The sequence below is a fragment of the Carassius auratus genome, chromosome 28, assembly GCF_003368295.1.
Source record: "Carassius auratus strain Wakin chromosome 28, ASM336829v1, whole genome shotgun sequence".
Lineage (NCBI taxonomy): Eukaryota > Metazoa > Chordata > Actinopteri > Cypriniformes > Cyprinidae > Carassius > Carassius auratus.
In genome coordinates, this window is record NC_039270.1 from 12,568,427 (window position 1) to 12,582,591 (window position 14,165).

The 14,165-nt window shown below is 38.4% G+C and overlaps 2 protein-coding genes, 1 non-coding gene and 1 pseudogene across 3 annotated transcripts; 1 reads left to right on the forward strand and 3 right to left on the reverse strand.

The window, feature by feature from the left end:
- Positions 1-192: 192 nt before the first annotated feature.
- LOC113046812 (SUMO-conjugating enzyme UBC9-like) lies at positions 193-3,130 on the reverse strand. The gene is made up of 7 exons (XM_026207834.1): positions 2,760-3,130; positions 2,459-2,541; positions 2,259-2,342; positions 1,777-1,849; positions 1,517-1,626; positions 836-915; positions 193-737 (listed from the first exon to the last, which is right to left on the reverse strand). The coding sequence occupies exons 2-7, from the start codon at positions 2,522-2,524 to the stop codon at positions 674-676; spliced, it is 477 nt and encodes a 158-aa protein (XP_026063619.1). The 5' UTR covers positions 2,525-2,541; positions 2,760-3,130; the 3' UTR covers positions 193-673.
- Positions 3,131-3,426: 296 nt separating this feature from the next.
- On the reverse strand, positions 3,427-5,063 carry LOC113047630 (3-mercaptopyruvate sulfurtransferase-like; annotated as a pseudogene).
- Positions 5,064-5,274: 211 nt separating this feature from the next.
- On the forward strand, positions 5,275-5,346 carry trnac-gca (transfer RNA cysteine (anticodon GCA)). The gene has a single exon. It is a non-coding gene; the product is annotated as a tRNA-Cys (tRNA).
- A 1,533-nt stretch (positions 5,347-6,879) lies between these two features.
- LOC113046813 (uncharacterized) lies at positions 6,880-13,916 on the reverse strand. Its single transcript, XM_026207836.1, has 4 exons — positions 13,774-13,916; positions 11,963-12,410; positions 11,445-11,843; positions 6,880-11,060 (listed from the first exon to the last, which is right to left on the reverse strand). The coding sequence occupies exons 2-4, from the start codon at positions 12,407-12,409 to the stop codon at positions 7,182-7,184; spliced, it is 4,725 nt and encodes a 1,574-aa protein (XP_026063621.1). The 5' UTR covers position 12,410; positions 13,774-13,916; the 3' UTR covers positions 6,880-7,181.
- Between the last annotated feature and the right edge of the window lie 249 nt (positions 13,917-14,165).

Here is a 14,165-nt window from a genome sequence, read left to right on the forward strand (position 1 = left end):
GGGCGAAACTCTACCTGCGATATTAATAAATAATTGATTTGAACAGGGTATCACTGGTTACAAATCATGACCGCATGATGAACATCACAAACATGGCAAAGCATCGAAACAACAGTATAACCCAAAATAAAAAACCACAAGATACAGGTGAAAAAGGAAACTGTTATTAACATACTAGATAAACAACAACGCTTTTAACAACGACTTGATCTTTTTTATTTCAAACTCATTACATATATTATAGCCACACTTATTTTAATTAGTATAATGAAGCGGTAAAAAAAGTAAATAAAAGTAAATAATTTTATATATTTATATATATACACAGAAACCTTTACCATCTCTGCTCTGTGTAAAAGTTGTTTCTTAGCGACTGATCACTGACCATTTTCCTCATCAGAAAAAAAGAACACCTGAACAAAACAAGATTTCACAAATCACCATCATATAAAACACTGGTCAGTGATCAGCACCAAACATTAACTTGTTTTCACCTCAGAATTGTTTTGCTCCCATTCAGTTCTGTGCTGAAGCCAGCTTGAACAAATCTTTATCCTTACAATCTTCTAAATCTTTACAAATTTCAAATGCATTTTGGGGGGTTTCCATTTGGTGGTGAAGGATTCTGGGTCATCTGTGCAGAATTTCTTTATAAGATTGTGCACGCGCCGCTCTATGCAGGAGCGAATCTCTTAGCTTGTGCCCTCACACGCTTTTCGTAGTCCATCCTGTTTTGACTGCGAGAGGGAGATAAGATCAATTTTGTAGGCATGGTATCAGATCAAATAGTAAAATCATATATAGAAGCGCGCAGGTGATATTTGGCTGCACTTACCAGTATATCGTATAGGCCTCAGCCTGCGCTGGGTCCTGAATGTTGGGCTCATTCAGGAGCTCCTGGATGCCCAACAGTATCTACAGCCACAACAACACAATGAGATATAAAAAAAACTTACTGCTTAAAAGGTTTGTTCAAGTGCCTAACCTTATGAGAAACTGTGATCTTTAATGTTAATATCATAAAGGACCAACTGTACACATTCAAAGGTCTGTGGTCAGGAAGTTGTTCTTAGGAAATTAGTTCTTTTATTCAGCAAGGATGCATTGAAATGATCAAAAGTGAAAGTAAAGAAGAAATGTATAATGTAACAAAAAATAAAACAAGAACCTGCTGATCTTTGAACTTCATGTTTATCAAAGAATCCCGAAAAATATAAATCATGATTTAAGCAAAAATATTGAGCAGCACAACTGTTTTCAACATTGAAAATAATAAGAAATGTTTCTGAAGCAGCCAATCAGGATACTGAATAAAATTCAGCTCTGCCATCACAGGAATATATTACATTTTAAAATATATTCAAGTAGAAAACAATTATTTTTAGTTGTTATAAAATTTCACAGTATTACTGTTTTCACCAGATCAAATAAATGCAGCCTTCGTGAACATCAAAAACATTTTCCAAAATCTTTCTGATTGCAAACTTCTGAACAGTACACTCATTTGTGTTTTTACTTGTTTGATGGTGATGGCTGGTCTCCAGTCCTTCTCTTCCTCCAGTATGGACAGACACACTGTGCCTGAAGGATAGACGTTTGGATGAAAGATTGGAGGCTCAAACTTGCCTGAGAAGAAAATTAACAGGTCAAGCATACTGTTCAGCTTTACAACACTTATTTCTCAGTTTTTCAGTGTCTATACGCACCAGGGAAGAGCTATACAGGAAATATATGTGGAAGTGTAGTGGCTATAACAAGGATAGAGAGAAAACTCACACTTTGGTGGTGAAGATGGGTAATCATCCTTAAAGAGCACTCTCAGTTTGTACAGTCCTCCTTCCCAAAGAGTCTAAAGGATACAAAAAAACAACAACACAGATACAGGTGTTTAAATCTGTCATTTAATTAACATTATTCAGTCCACAGTTCAAATATATGATAAGCGTCTATGAACTAATCCAAGAGACCATGGATTTCCATTTGTCAAAACAGCATGCTAGATGGGGATCAAAACACAAAATGCATAATTTATGCAACAACAACAATAAAAAAAAGCACTAGCAAGTATGCTTACACAGAAAAAGAGACGCATAATAAAAATTAAATAAGCATGATAAAAGTATGAGAGGATGCAAGTATAAATGTTAAAAACATTTGCATAAAAAAATACCATAAACAAATATAAAGACTGGGACATTGTTTAGAGCTCTAAAACATCATTTAAAGAGCGGTGCAACATTGTTCAGAAGGATACTGACCCCCTTTTTCCCTGGTATTGCACATTCCCAATTCATGAGATTCATGGTGCCATCTGGGTTTTTGGTTGGTACTGCCACAAAACCCTACAGAGAAACAATCAAAATACAATAGATCAAAACAGAAATTTGTATTCAGAATTACAGACTGACTGAACAGTCCACGCTCAGACATTTGACTGGTGTGTATTTGCGTGTCTTACAAAAGGATGATCTTTCCTCCAGTCTTTGCGCTCCTGTGACAGTCTACTCAAAGCAATCCCAGACATGACTCAACAGCGCCACCCTGCGGACAGAAAACACACACATTTACACCACCAACCGTGTCGCTGGTGCATCCGTAAAGACATAAATAAACATTATAACAGGGCTTATATCAATATAACGTTATTATACAAAGCACATAAAGCTTTAGGTGAACGACTTTTAGTGTTTTCAGTGCTGACGTACATCACAGCATCATTAGCATTATAACTCCTATGTCAATTGCGTTCGCGATCTTACCTTAAATAAATGTTTAAAATGTCTTTCCAGACAATCCAAAACTGTTTAGGTTTAAAAAACGACCTCTGGAATAAAAACTGGAAGCGTTAAATACCAAACGTGCGAGTGAAATAGCTCGCGAGCTAACCTAGCGTTTGATTCTCAACGGTCTGATTACGAAACAGTGTAACTTAAGTTACTCGGAATCCAATTGAATTTGCTCAGATGGTCGTATTATAGGATTAAAATGACATCCAGATTTTGTCTAAAACGTCGGAGAATTAGACAGACAACGTTTATCCATGAAGGAGGTGGAATGGGGAGTATCGTTTGTTTGTTATTATTCTAAGGACCATCAGGCAATCTCAGAGTCGACTATAGGCGTCCATCAGAAGCGGCCATCCTCAGTGTGGCACACGTAATCGACACAAACACACACGTGACAATCCATGCACGAGCGCTATATAGATTAATGTGCAAATTGAGATAATTTAACAGTGAATGTAGGGATTTTTTAAACACTAGCACACAAGACATGAGCCGTTTGTATTTACATTATTTTGTATTTATTAATTAAACTCTGAAATATAAAGAGAACAGGAACAACTGAGTTCAGTCACTAATTATGTTTTGCTTAGTTTTAAACTGAAAACAGTAAAGAGCACATTTCTAAAGCCTAAAAGTGCATTATTGATCATTCATTTTTCCCTCATAAAGGCGGTTGTCTGCAATTGCTTTTAAGTGCAAAATAAATCAATTACATCAATCTAAATATACCATTTTAACATCATATAATTACATTCTAGAAACTTATTCTGAAGTATTGTTTTCTTCTGTATTCTTTACATCTGATTTATTAATTGGTAAAGTATAATAGTCTCATAATATACTTCTTTTAACTCTCTTCCTAGATTGATATAACTGTTTTAAAATACATATGCAATAGTCATAGACTGTATGAGGCAATAGTAGTGGAATAGTGCAGTACTTAATAGCCATTTTATGCAAATTTATGCATTTTATACTCTTGTGATTGTATTAATCAATCTATTCTTTATTCCGATGAAACAGTGTAGTGCAGTAAGGGTCTAAGAAACCATTCATCATGGCTGTTTTCCTTTTTCCCCCAGAGATCACGTGTTCAGGTGCAGCTTTAGTGAACAGCCCAGGCCCAGTCGTACAGACAGACCCCCGGGTGGCCACACAGGTGAGCAGGCTGTCACACCAGAGCCACAGGTGACCCAAAAGGGCTTCTGCATGTACTCTCCAACCTGCTGGAAGACCTTCTTGAGTTCCTCCACGGGACGTTCTAGACCGGATGTAGAGTACAGGAAGGTGGGAAAAGGCATGTTGGTCAATCCAGGAATATGACCAGACTAAATGTCCAAGATAAGATAGAGAAAAAAAGCTAATGGCAATTTTGCATTTTTTTATAACGTTTTATGAAAAACAGTGTGTTCTATTTTATGGGCGTACTTCACTAATAACGTCTATAATCTTTATGAGTGTGGTCGCAAAATAAATGTATTGTATACTTGTTAAGGAAAGTATGTATGTAATGGCACTGTGTGACACTGCTGTCAGAGCTTATATTAACTACCATCTATTGTATTACTGCAGAGAATTAAAAGGCTATCAGTAGTTGAAATTTGACTGTATGCACAAAGTGCAAAGTCTTCTTTGGAAAAGTGTAAATGGGTTAACACATGCATGGATAGGGTTACCAGACCTAATCTGCCTTAGCAATCATAAATAGTACTAAATATTTTTTACTGTTCTACAGAGAATTTGTGTAACAGGTAGTATGACAACATACTCACTTTCCCTTGGCTCTGGTTCAACTCCACGAAATCTTCCACTGGCTCTGGCGTCAACTACTTGGTTTTAATATTGTTCTAAACGTCTTCGTCAGTTTTGACTTGTTAAAGGACGTCTTGAACTCGGCACGCTCTGTGACTGCATGACCCTCATTTTACCAGTGCTTAAATTCACTGTCCAGAACCGACACCGAGTTGTGCCCGAACACCTTAAACATCTACCAAACCCGAGGAGCAGCGAACGAGCCCAGGTCGCTGGCATCGTAAACGAAGACACGTAGTCTCGCCCCTGATAGGCAGCATCAAACTTGGAGCTTTTGTCACAAAACGAGGCACCGGGAATGTGAGTTTTTTTCAAACTCGGCCCTGGGATTGTGTTTCAATTTAGGGAGATACCAAGATGCATCTAATATAAGCAGATTTGGTCCCACTCGGTTGCTCTTGACAGTGTCCGCGAGCAATGTCTTTTACTGTCTATGGCTACGAGCGCTCGAGCTCGAGCAGCCATGTCTCTCACCAATCGTCGTATAATCGTTGTTGCAAGAACCGGGCAACGAATAAAAGAGCTCACATATTACGTTGATGGGATAGTTTGTGCATGTCAATGATATTTTCTTACTTGCTTAAAATAAGAATTAAAATAATCTCTGACTATGTTTTTCAGATACGACACACAGCAATGCTAATATATTTTACCGACATTACATATCGTACCGCAAGGGGGTATAGCTCAGTGGTAGAGCATTTGACTGCAGATCAAGAGGTCCCCGGTTCAAATCCGGGTGCCCCCTGGTAAAAAATTCGATTTTTTTTTCTTCTGTGTTGTTGTTTACGATCTTAGTACAAGGTCGGCGTGATTTTGCCAAGACATGTTCCTAGGTCAACATCTTTTGGTGATCCTGGATCAACATTTCCGCCAAAAATACAGACGTAACCCAATCCGTACCCCTAAACCTTACCCTACCCATCATTTATTATAATATCAGTGGGAAAAGATAGATGATTAACAAGGGTGTAGAAACACCTAATCCTGTTTGTAAGCCTTAAACTGAGGTTTCTGAAAAGTTATATCTCACTTCTGATTGGTTGATTGGAATGTTGTTCCAGGATCAAGGATGTTGATCCAGGAACATGTTGTACTTGATGAAATCACGCTCACCTTTAGTACAACAATGTGAATTCCATGTCTTTGCAACTGTATTTATATTGTATTTTGATACCATTGAAGGTATTTCTGATGCCTTATACATTTCAGTGCTATTTAGTAAATTTAGCATAGGGGAAAGGTTTGTAAACCTTTTTTGACAGATACATACATGAATGGATGTGACTTTATACTCTAATTTTGTTCCCACTTAATATCAGATGGTCTTAACTTCTATGTATTTACAAAATAAATTTATTAATAAGCACAATGTACTTACTGTGTTCATATTGTATTGTAAAACACTTCTGCTGCTGTTGATGTTGGATACAGGTAAGGTTAAGGACAGGTTTGGTGGCATGGGTGGGTTAAGGTGAATGGGATGGGTCAACAGTAAAATAATACATATAATTACAGAATTATGCAGTTATTTATATTGTATTTTAAAAATATATAATTACATTTAAAAACATAAACAATAAGTGCATTGTATCAAATTCTTAATTTAGATGCAAGTAAATAAGGCCATCTAATATAAAGTGAGATCATCATTTTTGCTTTGTTGGTTATACACCCTTATGTGACTTGTACAAGTTGGAGAAAGAGGCACTGTTTTCTTAATCCAAGTGTTGTTGTCAATTTGTGAGACTTCTTTAGCAGGTTGTCACAAGGTATGCAGATCTATGAGAGTAAGTGTTGGTCATGAGAATAAAATTAGTCTGTAATGAAGGTTTTAGCACAGCTCTAATCCTGTTTACTTGTTGTGACAGAAGGGCATATCTGTTGCCCATTGATCTTGATCAATATCTGTTTCAAGAGATCGTTATCAAGTGGTTTTCATTCTGTTATGGTGTCAGCAATTAAGCATCTATTTGATTACTATTGTGTTTTTATGTGCTCTCGTTCACCAGTTAAAGTTAAAATACTTGTATATAAAATATTTTACCAGCTACATGACAAGAATTGAGATTGACATATATTTTGTAAGGCCATGACAAGCTTCTACTTAGGTACATTGAGTTCAGTGTATAATGATATAAACAATCAAAAGACACAAAGAGTAATTTATTAGGATTTTATTATTATACTTTGAAATAATGAGTTTTGTAATATTTTTTTATAAATCATACATAACACATACATGAAATTTTAAGAAAATGTTAAACAAAACAAGGAAAGAGAAAAAAGGGAATCATAGCATTTGTGTAAATCAAACAGTCAATCAAGTCCAGCTCAAAAAAAAAAAGTTCTGTTCTCAGAAAGTTAAACATTTAGCAATCTTAAATGTAATGTAGTTACAGCATAACTTTAATTTCAAAATTTTTATCCTTAGTTTTGCTATAATCCTTGAGAGTACATTTGATATTTTTTCAATGATTTATATATCAAGCTAAAACCCTACTACAGTCAGTATAATAACTGATTATCCTGTGTTTCTTGAAAAATCTTGCACAAGATATAACAATTGAATACAAGTACCATTTAAGGCATGAACTTTTTGGCTTTCATTCTTGGTATGATGTGCATATCCCTGACATCATTGTGCTGCAGAAGCCAGCATAGGTATCTCTCTGTGCCCATACCCCATCCACTTGTAAGAAGAGGGAGGACTTGGCGCATATTGATGTACCATTTGTATGAGTCCTCTGGTACAGCATGGTGCTGTAAGGCCTCTCGTACCATTTCAGGTGTAGAATGACGTTCCCCAAGCCCTACTGTCTCCCCTAACCCCAAGAGAAGGTCAGCTGCCTTGGCTTTGCTCCTGCCTGAGCCTTCAACATATGCTTGGTAGAAGGGCACGCCAAGATGGTCCATTTCTGTCAGCCAAACAGCACCTCCATACTTTTCAATTAGAACTCTTTCTCCCTTGCGAGTTAGTTTTCTGCCAAACTGCGGCTGTCCCTCCTGAACCCATTCAAGGCAATCAGAAGAAGGCATAATCTGAATGGCTTGATCCAAGGTTACTCTTGGAAGGGGTTTTTCTAACTTCTTCAGTAGTTCTTGGGCATGAGATAGTGTGCCAGCTGTGTTTAAGACAATGTTGGAATGTTGCTTTAGCATTGCCTGAGTCAAATGGGCAACATAGCCTTCAGCTATACTAATGGCAGTGTTCATGTCGCCCAGGAGCTCGCATTCCACATGGTAGAACTGGTTGAGATGTGTAGCATCAGGATCTTCCCCTCTGAAACTGGGTGACACGTAGTAAGCCCCAGGAAGACCTTCTTGAAACCTCATAAAGTACTCTAAAACAAACTGCATAGAGTCCGCAAGATATACATCTTGGCCAAGTATGTTGACAAACACAGGCTCAGAATCGGAACCCAGACCCATTGGAGAGGAGATTGTGTCAGTTGTGATAGGTGTCAATGCATAAGCATACTTGCATTTGTTGTTGAAGTACTCTACTGTGCTATGAAACAGGGTGTTTTGGATTTGAAAGAGATTCCGATACCATTTGCTCCTAATGGCTGATGCAGCGTGAGTCTCAGGTTCTTTCCAGGACTGAGGGGGAGTAGTCTTTGTGATCTTGGTGTGGATCTCTGTAAGTTCCTCTTTGTTAGCAGGGGGGCCATCTGCCGATGTTACATATCCTGCATAAGTTGGGCAGAACTGAGAAGCCACGGCTGGGGGTTTAATGGCATTAGGCTGAGGAACTAATGGGATCAGTTTGGCATGGGCATAATCAATTTCAAAGCCTTCAAATATGAGAGCTACACCATGGGCATTCATTCCTTCTTGCAAAAGGTCAGCAACCTTTTGTGTGGCCAAAATTAGGGATGTATAGTTACTCTCATTCAGATGGAAGATATCACTGGTAAGAGGTTTCCTTGGCACTAGAACTGTAAAGCCTGGTGTATTTGGAAAAGGAGTAAGGAAGGCTACATGTTCTTTGTCTTCCCAGACACGCCACTGTTGCTCCTCACCACGGATAATGCGGGGGAAAAGGCCACCATCAGAGGAATCCCCATGGAAGTCAAAGCAAGAAGGGGCATTAGGTGTTGGCAGTCGAGAGCGAATTTTTGCCTGCACTTGGTCAAGATGTATATCTTCACATCGTGGACCACTTTTGGAGCTACAGTAACCAGGGTCATAAGGATTGAACTCCATTTCCTCAGCAAGCTGAGGCTTCCAGTTTGGTTCTAAGCCATGGAGGGGCAATACTTTGATGTAAGCTGGCTTGTCGAATTCTGGCATGGACACAAGGGCACAGCGATGCACACCAAGTTTCTCGCAAAGTAGGTTGGCAACCGTCCGTGCCCCCTGCATCATTGCTACGTAGTCAGATAACAACAACTGAAAGATGCTTCTAGGTCCATTAATTGTTTTTCGAGTGAGAATAGTGGCTCCTGGGGTCAAAGGATTAGGTTGTAGGTGAGCTACCAATTCATTAGTCTCCCAAATCACATGAGAAAACCCCTTTATAGGTCTCAAAACTTCAGTTCGAGGAATGCCATTGACCATTGAACCAACAAACATGACCCCAGCGTTGGTTTCAATAATGGCCTCACCTTGATGGTCCACAGCAATAATTCCTGCACACTTTCCCTCCAGATCATTATGGATAACTTCCTTACAAGCCTGTCTGAGACTGTAACCTTTTAGGTTGTATAAGCTGGCAACTTTGTGAGCAACTGATTGGCGTAAGAAAGCATCACCATCACCAGAGCATGTCACGGCAAGTTTCTCATCAGCATATATTCCTGCCCCCACTATAGCAGTGTCACCAACTCTGCCTTTCCATTTGCCAACTAAACCTCCAGTAGATGTGGCTGCTGCTAACTTGCCCCACTTATCCAGTGCAACTGCACCTACGGTTTGAGGATGGTTATTCTTGCCATCACCTGACTTCATAAGCAATTCCTTGTATCTTGTGTCAGTGTCAAAGTATTCTGATTTCAGTGTAGTTTCTTTCTCTCTAAGACTGTCTAGAAACTCTTCTGCACCTTCTCCAATCAGTAATGAGTGTACACTTTTTTCCATAACACATCGGGCTGCTTTTATTGGGTTTTTCACTCTTCGCAGGCAAGCCACAGATCCAGAGTTCTTTCCATGTCCATCAACAATGGTGGCTTCCATTTCATGCTGCCCATCTCTGTTATATACTGATCCCTTGCCAGCATTAAACAAGAAACAGTCCTCCAATGCAGCTACACTTCTTTGTACTGCATCCAGACTACTACCTCCCTGAAAAAGAACTTGTGCTCCAAGAGTAAGAGCTGTTTGAAGGGCAAATTCAATGGTTCCAATCACCTTTTCATTCAACATCATTTCCTCTCCTGCCCCGCCATGAATCACTAAAGTGAAATCTGGCTTCATTGTTTTGCTGTCTCCTTTCTGCTCTACAGTTTCGACTGAATCATCTGCTGAAGATCCAAGTACTAGTTTTTCTTCATTGTCTTGCAACAGACATTCAATGGCTCCCATCTGCCCAGCAATGGCATACCTTAGTGCTAGAAGTATTACTAGTTTTAGATTGAGTTCAAGTCTTTCTTTGAGATTTCCCAGGATGTTGGCGAAAGTACCCTTCCCATTCAACACTAGACGTACTTTGTCCTTCCTGCCTAGATATGTTACTGCCAGTTGGTCGGTAGCATACACGTTACCTACAGCACACTCAACTCCCTCCATCAGATCTGATCCAGTCAAGTAAACTGTAGGGCATCCAAAAGGGACAAGAAAGTTTTTGAGTGGGTTATCTTGAGACATTGAATTGCGCAGAGCTGCCAGATGGGGTCCCACACCAAGGCCAAGTTTTGTGGCTTTAATGAGGTTTTTGTGCTCTAAAAAGGCAAGGTGAAAGAGCCGGAAAAGCTCAATTGTGTACCTGGGAACCTTGTCTGGCCCAATGCAGGATGCCAGTGCTGTAACAAGTTGGTGAGACCTCACAGTTGTGGAGTATGTGGGATCACAGCGGCCATGTTTGAAGTGACGCATGTGAGTAGGTGTCACCATGATGAGGCTAGTAGCTGCATCCTCAAGTGTTTGCCTCAAGGATAGCTGCAAACTAAAATTAATCCATGCATCATATAAACCTCTGTGGCCCCTTAAGGTGGTGAAGACATCTGGGTAAGATGAAACTTCAAAAGTCATGACAGACTGGCTCTCTTGTTGAAGGCTAGAAAGAGACAAATTCGGCATTGTTATGCTATCTAGTGGCATTTTCAGAGGTTTAGGATGAAGGGAACCAGTGTTTGAGGGTGGAGCTAAACCATTGGTTTGGGTGTTTATCATTTCTCTGTTTTCTGATTCTGAGAGCTGCCACAGACGTTCAATGACAAGTCCAGCTACCATTCCATCCAGGGCACTATGCTCGAACAACATGCCTGCTTGACCATCTTTAAAAACCACCAAGTTCACCACCTGTTGATGAAGATGGTAAATTGTCATTCCATTGTGCCATTCATTACAGACAGTTGATTTTAATTTAGTGTTAATAATAATTACATGTTAAAAAAATCATCACAGTTTGTGGTTCATTCAGAATTGAATCGAGAATGCCTATAAATTCCATTATAGTTTTTGATCAATGGAATTTTAGTTTGCCAGAATGTTTTGTAAACTGAATTACAGTTAAAATATTTTTAAATGCAAAGTAATTAATATGATTTAAAGATTTGCAGTTTGATGCTTTATAGGCCTGAATTCTTCAATTCTAAAGCACAACTATAATGGGAACGTAAGCTTCCTGCTACACAGTACTAATTATAAAGTGGTAATTATGAGTATCCTAATTAGTTTTGATACCTTATCATAGTATCTCAAACATCTGCCATCTTTCTCTCCTAGCTGGACAGCATTCAGCATATTTGCAAGATCAGCCGGTGCTGGGTTGTCTTCCAGGGTAACAGCCAGAATGGCACTCTCCATCATTTCAAGTGAAACCGCTGCTTCTCCCCCTGCATTTAAGATTTCCATTCTCACAGAATGCCAGGCTTGGCGTTGAAGAGAAGACAGACCACAAATGGTGTACGGGGCTTGTTCAGGGGCAGCTGCTGGGTGACTCATTGCATGCACCAGTTGAGCATAGATGTCATTGAGAGGTAAAGGAGAAAGAGAATCCCCTGAACTTGGTTGCCATAAAATTTGAATAGGAAATATGCCCCCTCGACAGGTCAATATGGCATGAAGGCTGTCTTGGTATGTCTGGAACATTAAGGCAAAGAAAGTATGTTATTAAGACTGAGTCAGCATTTCTAAAATTTACTTTGCTAGAGAATCTTAAAATTTGAAGCTGTAAAAAAAAAAAAAAAAAAACCTTTTACCTTTAGCTCATCTTGGCTCTTGCCTGGTAGGCGACTGGCCGCAAAAACCTCTGACTGTTGTGTTCGCTCGGTTGGTAAATCCCCTTCTACCAGCCGTGGTTCACTGTACAGCTTTGCAGCTGCCCAAAGCAGGGCTGTAGCTCGCTCTATCTGTGCAAACTCCCCCTTCAGCTTAGAGGAGGGCAGGACAGAAGGAACAGCAGTGGAATTGGGCAGGGGATCATAGCAGGAGAGCAGATGCTTTTTGAATTCCTCAGTCACCCAGTTTTCACGTCCAGAAACCCTTTTCTTCAGCTGTTCTTGGACTTCCTGGAGTGCATCTCTCTGCTGAAGAAGGGCAGTTTTATAGCGTTGGTACTGGTCTGGATTTAAGGTGAGCTGAAGCACACGACTAGCCTCCTGGAGTGTAACATCCAGTTCTGGAATAGGATAATCAGGTAGTGCCATCCTGTAGAGGACGAAACATAAAACCTTAGACCACATGATACAGTTGTGTCATGTGATTTAAATTTAAGTTCATGTTTGAATGATTACACATAGTGTGCTTTCTCAGGGAACATGTGTTCACATTGCTTTTTTTGTCATGTGTAATTCAATAATTTAATTACGTGGCTCAATTAAGTGCCTTATGTACAACACAAAAGTCTCAGTGTTACTTGGAAATGTAGTTTGATTCTACAAGCATGTTTTATAGGCATAAAAATACAATCTTACAATACATTTTTAACATACACAATAATTTTGGCAACTTTCAAACATTACGAAGGTGCACATACTCAAAATTGCTTTTTGACCTTGTGGCCATGATGAGTGTAACATGCTGTTTGTATAGCCAGTTGTCATGGGAATATGTCTCATGCTGCATGTCCCTAGTTGTATAATTTGATTTTGCCTGATTAAATCATGGAGTCTCTTTTTGTAATTTTTGTAATGCTGTCTTTTTTTTTTTTCATTTATGCTCCCTGGTGATATGAAAATTTACTGTAGATGACCTTGGTCATGTGATGTCATTGATTACTACTGAATTCATTCATATTTAATATAGGAGAAACCCCCAAGTATGTACAATTACAAGTAAATTCATTATTACCTTATTAGACAAATTTACCTTTGCCTAACACAATATTCATATAATAGTAATTGCCAGCAAAATATTGCATTATCCTTCTTAAAGCAGCTTAAACCAGCTTGACCATGCTGTCCCACCAGCTTAAATCAGCTAAGACCAACAAACCATCTTTCTTGTTTGGTTAAAGATATATTTTCTAGCAAAGAACTTTTACATACAGATTTAACATTTTAATGCATGAATTACATTTTTCAGTATTTATAACTTTTCAATCACAAATGAAGCCATCTTATTTTACAAACGTTTGAATGGGTGTCTTTTTATTTTAATAAATGTTATGTGGCTTTACTAACTAACAAACTAACTAACTAAATAAATAAATACAACTGATCTTGAAAAAAATTAAGTTTTACATTGCAAGTAAATTACAAGGAGGATGTAATGCAAATGTAAAAGCAGCTATATTTAGGAAACATTGAAAGAAATAAACAAGTAAATTCATAATCAGCTGACCATAAGAAGTCAAATCAATTGGCTTACAATTAATTAATTGATTTAACACACAATTGGCTATTTAGATTTTTAAATGTTCACAATTTATATATATATTAATACTTTGCAGTTTTTGTGATTTCTTAAATTTTCTTATTTTCAGTGTAAAGTTATTTAAGGCTTGTCAACAAACTTGCTTAATTAAATGCCATAGCAGAAACATTCAGTAAAAAGCAATTTAAAAACTCACCTAAAGACTCCAAAAGTATATGTCGACTTGTCAATGCAATGAGAGCTAGAGTGTAACGAGGTTTTGTTGCAGTGAACAAGCAAGAAGAGGGCTGTAATCTGAACCTAGTGATTCCAATTAAAGAATTGAATTTCCTATCTCCCAATAGAAGTGGACCGTAAAACAGGACAGATTGTCACACTGACATTCCTTTTCTTTATCTGCAGTAAAATACACCAGTGTCATCTATAGTTTCTATAACCGTACACCATGTTTGATGCAACAGTTTTATTCTTAACATTAACGCCTGCAGCTTCTTAACAGAGTCAAGTCTATATAAATTAATCTTAGATTGTCTGTGTGCAAGCTGCAGTTGATCTTTTTTAGTGTGCACTAATAACATGTTTAGTAAC